Source organism: Lemur catta, chromosome 17, assembly GCF_020740605.2.
Source record: "Lemur catta isolate mLemCat1 chromosome 17, mLemCat1.pri, whole genome shotgun sequence".
NCBI lineage: Eukaryota > Metazoa > Chordata > Mammalia > Primates > Lemuridae > Lemur > Lemur catta.
In genome coordinates this window covers 14,035,961-14,042,629 of record NC_059144.1, presented here as the reverse complement: position 1 = coordinate 14,042,629, position 6,669 = coordinate 14,035,961, and the positions used below count along the sequence as shown (strand labels likewise).

The 6,669-nt window shown below is 45.8% G+C and overlaps 1 protein-coding gene across 1 annotated transcript; it reads right to left on the bottom strand.

Moving 5' to 3' along the window:
* Window positions 1-603: 603 nt before the first annotated feature.
* Window positions 604-6,459, bottom strand: CST8 (cystatin 8). Its single transcript, XM_045529103.1, has 3 exons — window positions 6,226-6,459; window positions 4,137-4,250; window positions 604-687 (listed from the first exon to the last, which is right to left on the bottom strand). The coding sequence occupies exons 1-3, from the start codon at window positions 6,457-6,459 to the stop codon at window positions 604-606; spliced, it is 432 nt and encodes a 143-aa protein (XP_045385059.1).
* Between the last annotated feature and the right edge of the window lie 210 nt (window positions 6,460-6,669).

The window sequence follows — 6,669 nt, the reverse complement described above, 5'->3', positions numbered from 1 at the left end:
ACACTCAGGCACACAGACACACACGTGCACACGTGTGAACAACGCAGCTTACCCTGCAGGATTTATTGCTCTCACCCCTGTCTCTTGGTGACCATTGTTTACATTCACATGGGAAGAAACGTAAATCGTCCCAATACCCAGAGATCCTACAGAGAAGGTCTGTCGGTCTGCCGCAAGGGTGCCCAGCCCAGGTGACATGTCTACTCAAGACAGGAAGGAGCCTCAGGCCAAAGGAGGCTTCCAGAAGGAACCCACTGGGTCCAGGCTTCTGTGAGGGACAGTTACTCAATCAAAAGGGACTCCTCTTCTAATTTGCCCTGAGGAATGGAATCAGTCCTCCCTCTATTCTGTGTACCCGGTGACGAACTTGTCCCTGGGTGTGGACCATCAAGCTGGCCAAAGCTGAGTGGCCACCCTTAATGCCAGGAAAGAGGAATTGGACATGCCCATCTTCCGTCCCCACGTACTATAAAACTAAAACACAAAACGGCAAACAGAGAGACGTGCGTGCAGAAAGCATGTTGGGAGCAGCCCTCCTCCGGCTGCTGCTATTTTTCCACACAGAGAGATGGACACAGGGGTTGGAGGGATGTGCAAACACCGTCAGGCATCTTCACACTCTTTCTTTATCAAATTGAATTCGCCATTCCAGGGGAGCGCTTCCATGAGAAAGCTGCAACTTACTTTCTGAAAAAGACGACAACAACAAAAATCATCAGTGTGCCAGAAGAAAAAGAAAAAAAAAATTGTCCTCTTGCTAAGTGTCAGCTTAGGAATGTGCTGGGGGAGGGCTCACCACCTTCAAAGGATGATCCCAGGGGGCTGCAGAGCTGGAGTCTGCAGACTTCACAGCCACCAGCAGTCACCCAGGGGCATCTCTGCGCCCTGCTAACCACGGGTAGATGACAAATGTTAACAATCATCATATTTTGGTGTGAGATTACATGTAAACTTGACTTCATTTTCAATTCTCTTTAACATTTCCTACAATGTAAATAAAGCAATTCTATATTAGATAGAAACTAATGTATGTTATTTTAATGATTAAATAAACCCTTTGTTCTACCAACGAGGAAGTCAGGATAGAGCAACTTAGAAGATTCTAGGTCCTTCCATATCTTTTGTTCCAAAGAGCCCTTCTCTCCCTTTCAAAATATCATAGAAATGACAAATAAGATCTTCTATATGTGGGTAATAGATAAATCAATGGGTGAATAGCTGGATGGATAGGTAAAGAGAAAATAGTGCAAGAAAAACAGCAAAGAGCAAACGGCATCTTAGGTGGACTGGAGACACTGGGCGCTTCCAGGAGTTAAGAGGTAGGTGGAGTCAGAGAGAAGGAATTTAGTCCCTGATAAGTATTGGACACATGCAATAAAAAAGACTGAATCAAGATGGGTTTGTAAGCAAATTACATCCCGCTTTGGAAACCAAAATCTCCTGTGGTCTTTACACTGATCTAGAACACAGAAGAAGATTGAAAGACCTCATTCTCATTTACCGCTCCGGCAAAATCCTGGAACCAAGATATAACTGGGAAATGAATTATAACCCAAACTTACCTAGTAAATAGACAGCAAACGTCCTAAACAAAAACCACCAAATTAAAGACAGTTTTATATTAAACAATTACTGTCCCTAATGGAATGCTTCCCAGATTTCCCCTGTTATATAAAACATGTGGGTGTTTGAACTGGGAAATTTTGATTCAGTAGATTTGGGATGATGCCATGGAACTTGTGTATGTGTGCATGTGTGTATACATATGTGTGTATGCATGTGTGTGTGTGTGTGTGTGTGTGTGTGTTTGCCACATGCTCCAAGTGATTCTGGGCATTGGGAGAGTTTGAGAGTAGTTAATGCATATAAAAGCAAAATTTCTAAATTAAAAGTAGCCTATCAAACCCCACTGTGTTCTAAATAACAAATAAATAGCAAGTGCAGACAGAACCCTTCACATTCTTCCTTTCCAGCCTGGGCCCAGCAGACTGGCTCCTGCGAAGGATAATAAGGATAACAACAGAGTGCACATCTGCATACCAGAGAGTACACCATCACGTTCACAGGTACACGCAGGGAGTGGCCTTCAAGAAGCATGTCCCTTGGGTACTCAAAGAAATCCAGAAATTTGCCATGAAAGAAATGGAAACAAAGATGTGTACCTCAACAAAGCTGTTCAGGCTGAAACACAAGAAGTGGCCCACGCCATATCCGTGTATAGTTGCCTAGAAAATGTGCCGAGGACGAAGGTTTCCCAAACAAACTCAATACCCTTGTTAGCTATGTACCTGTCTCCACTTTCAAAAACCTACAGTCAATGTGGATAAAAGCTAACCACTGGCAATCAAGTAGAGTCATAAAACTGCCACACACACACACACACACACACACAAACACACAAATATAAGCACACCCTATTCCAGATGTGAGAATGTGAGAATGGCTCAATTTGGGGGAATCTATTATTTTAATTAATTATACTAATAGGTTAAAGAAGAAAAACATTCAATATACTTGGTAGATATTAAAAGAATATTGGATAGAAGAAAACATTCTTCATTTAAAAATAACTCTTAGTAAAGAGAGAGAATTGAAGAAATTTCAGAAATCAGCACTTGATGTAATATTTAATAGTAGAATATAAATATTGGGGACATTTCCATTAAAGCCGGGGGAACAAGCAAAACTGTCCAGTACTATTACTCTTTAGCATTACCCTAAAGGCTTGGAAAGAAAGAAAGTTTTCACTACTGACAAATGTATTTTTTTAAAAGTATGCCTTGAAAACCAAGAGGAGTCATGGAAATCTTAGGCACAAGTGGGCTCCCTGTGGACAAGTCTCCTTAATTTTCTTTAATATTTTCCTCAAACAAGCAAAAGTAACAACTTTCCTATAATCCCCCCAAAACAGGATAACCCCCAAACAGGATAAAATATAAACTTAAAATAGCCATACTCCTAATACCAATAAAAAATAAAACAAACATAAAAGATCAGATAGCATTAGGACATGCTCATAGCTTAAAGGTTTGTCCTGATGGGTTACCTGCTATTACTCGGAAATGGTAGGACTCGTCTAATTTGAGGGTATAGGAGGCAGTTTCGCCACACATAACGGGAGTGCCTGTCATTAGTTGTATTTGCATTTCCTGTGCCGTGGCCATATAGAAAGCAGTGGTTCTCAACATGGAATCCCAATGCCAGCAGCAAGTGCAGCTCCACTTGGGAATGTGTTAAGAATGCAAATTCTTGGACTCCATTTCCTGACCGACTTAATCAGAAACTCTTCAGGTAGGACCCATCCATCTGGGGTTATCGACTCCCCCAGGTGATTCTGATGCCTCTTCACACTGGAGAATCACCAGTGTAAGGAAAGCGGCAAAGATAACACCTGCTGGGCAAACCTGCAGAATGCCTGGGGCCCCTGCCAGTCTCGGACTAAGCACAGTTGGATGAACAGTCCAGGGCTCTTTCCCAACTCTGAGACCAAGAAATATAGGCTTGATGCCAAAAGTCCCTGGGTCAAGTCAGCCCTTCAGGTGGAGTGTTTGGGTTTTCCTTGACCTTTGTGGAAACCCTGGATAAACCCAGCAAGAATCAGTGGTAAGCCCACAACAGCAGGGACACTGTCTGGCCTAGTCATTGCTTAATTGACAGCACCCAGAATAGGCCTGCTGCAACATACATAGTACCTGGTACTGAAGTATGTTTATACGAGTGGATGAGTGAATGAATGAATGTCCTTTTATGGCTGTACAGGGATGAGCAGCTGTGACCAGCAACAGCGGGTGGCTGGTCTGCCCAAGAGGACAGATTTCCAGTGAATATGTGTTGGCCAATGTTCCTGCATCAAAAGGCCAGAGTCAATGGAGCCCTTGAGGTAAGAGTGGCCTCCACAACATCCTGTCCCTAGGATGAGGATGGGGCAAAGACCCCGAGAGTTCCACTGTGTCCTGTGTCCCTGCATCCTCTGCTCTGAAGGCCACAGAAGTGACCGATCTGGGGCTGACCACTGGCAATCAAATAAGGTTATTGGAACGATCCAGACCTCAAAGCGAGGGTCCAGGCATCCCAGTGTGTTCTGTCTGGGGCTCAGAGCTGCCAAGGCCATCACTGACCGTTGGTTTGTCACCTACCTTTTCCAGTTTAGAGTTTCTTTGAACGGCACAGCTTTCATTATTGCTTGACATCTTTTTGCAATTGCTGCGGACAATTTCAACATCAATAATGTATTCCAGACAATGTGTGACCTGTCAATTAGCAATCGTGCAATTTTATTCAAAAAAGTCTTATTTTTTTAAAAAAGCATTGACAAACACAAAAATTGCTCTCTCTTCCTCTCCCCTTTTCACCCTTTCCTGCTCCCAGATGTATCTGTAGGCGAAAGCCTGGAATACCCACTGCCTGGAGTCCTTTGCACACTGAGACAAGTGACAACTCCGGCAGCCACCTGGAGCTAGACACTTGGGGAACAGGCTCCTCTCCGGTTTAGGGCCTCCTTGAAGGCAAGACTGAATTCCATTTTCCATCTGAAAGTTTGGGGTATGCTGTATGCTCTATGAAGGATATGGGGGGAAGTAAGGGGTCCGCAGGACCATCAGTTCTCCCGGGCTAGAGATGCTAAGGTTCACCTGGGCCTGATGAGATGACAGCCCCCTCAGCCATACTGGCCCCCCCTGCCCAATCCCTTTCATATACACCCCTCAGACTCCTCCTGTAAAATCTCCCACCCTTTGGGGTTTCCCCACCCAAGGCCCCTGCCACCAGCTCAGGACACAGTCCCTGCAGGCCTGAATTCGTCTGCCTTGTCCTCTGTTGAGTCTTTAATGAGTAGAACAGCTGTAGGTTTACAGTAAGAAATCAGCGTTTACTGAATTCATTGACGATGGAATGCAGTTAAGGCTAGTCATGCCATCCCTTTAAATCTGCTTTCATCTGGCGTTAACGGATTACAGTAGGAGATGAAGGGATGTCTGCTAGTCAAGTCCAGGTTCACCTGGACTCACTTTACTTTGCTCTCTCCACGCGTCAGTAAGGCTGTGTTAGATCTTAGCCGAGCTCCAAAGAGTTAACAGAGGAGACTCTGGCCTGTCTTGAAGGGGAGAAGCTGGTTCAACAACATCAAGAGGTACCAGCAGGGTTTGGGAGTTAGGTTTGTACTTAGGGAACCTTGAAAATACTGTGGAGGGGAACCTGACCCTCAACAGAGCTTCCTAGGAATACAATAACCTTCCTGGCAGACCTCCGGAGTGCCAGCCTCGGGCCCTCACAGTCAACAGGCCAGTTACTCCGCACCCCCGCCTTATGGGGTAAGGCTGTCACCCCCATTCTTTGTCAAGTAAGGAAACTGGGGAGCAGAAAGACTAAGTTATTATGTATCCAGCAAGCAGCCAACCCAGGGACCAAACCATGGCGTCCCAGCACTGTGGCGGGCATCCCTAACCACCGCACTCTTGGTCCCGGCCTCCTTCACGGTTCACTTTTTTTTTAACTCACATTTTCCCATGACCCCCCCAACAATGACCTATTGGTTGAGTATCTTTGTAACCCAAACCTGCACCTTTCACGGTGTCATTACAAACCACACCACCACCCGACTGACTGAAGCTGGTATTCATGGTCAGCTGAGTTCCAACAATGGGCACCTTTTTTGGAGTAGAGCAGGCAGGCCCCCTGACTACTGTGTTTCAAACTCCAGAGAGCACCATGCCCCTTGGAATCCGAGTAAGCAATGCCTCCTAGAGTTGGGCAACTCAGGGCTCTGTGAAGAAGGCCACGTTTTTATAAACAGAAAATTGGTTTGTCTCCACTTCCACTAAATAAAGTGGAATTAAAAAATTTTAAAAATGTTGTGCCTCTGTCCAACCCCATATTCCATGTCACATGGATGGGTTAAAATATTGCCTGTGACAGCAGAATTGGAAAATATGCACAGTGCTAGATTTGTCTCCTCACTTTAGCGAATACATGAACATTCGATTTGCAGTTTTGCGGTTAAACGAGTTAATACATGCAAAGTACTTAGAAGAACAGCCTAAGCATATACAGAAAGTGCTCTGCACGTGCATTGCTGTTATGGTACTGTGCGGGTGGGTACACTTTTAAGCACTCACATATTTAGGATTTTTGTACATCAGTGCTTTTCTCACGTGCCCACCCTCTCAGTCTGGCTTCGCTCTGTGCCCCATCTGCAAATGCCCTCCTACATGAAGAAAACACCTTTACCCGCAGCTGGGCCTGCAGCACTCTGGCCACCATGAAGATATACTTGTCCTCGCTCTCTTTGTTGTATTCTTGCATGGCAAACCACAGACACTGCTTCACATTGGAGCTTGTGGTGTTGATGGTTTTAAATGTCCTCAACTCCGTCGTCAGCTCATTCTTCCTTGGGTCTGTGCCGGCCACCAGGGCCATGGGAAGGGTGAGGAGGAACAGGGAGAGCCACCAGGGTCTGCTCATGGTCCCTCAGTCAGGAGGCACAGGTGAGTCTCCTCCTGGTCCTCTCGGGGCTGGAGCTGCAGGTAGCGTTGGGTGGGGTGGGGTGGGGTGGCCGCTGCTGCCGCCGCCACTGTAGATCCAAGGGTCTTACTGCCACACGCTGCCTTCTCTCAGCATCAGCCCAGCTGGATTCAAGACAGAACCATTACGGTCACCCTTTAGCCTTTTCCT

Bases quoted from the DNA above. Each gene is read 5' to 3' on its own strand.
- CST8 (XM_045529103.1), bottom strand. From the start codon at position 6,459: ATGAGCAGACCCTGGTGGCTCTCCCTGTTCCTCCTCACCCTTCCCATG. The intron at 4,251-6,225 runs GTAAAGGTGTTT...GCTAATTGACAG, and splicing joins TGCTGCAGGCCCAGCTGCGG to GTCACACATTGTCTGGAATA. The intron at 688-4,136 runs GTAGGTGACAAA...CGTCTTTTTCAG, and splicing joins GAAACTCTAAACTGGAAAAG to AAAGTAAGTTGCAGCTTTCT.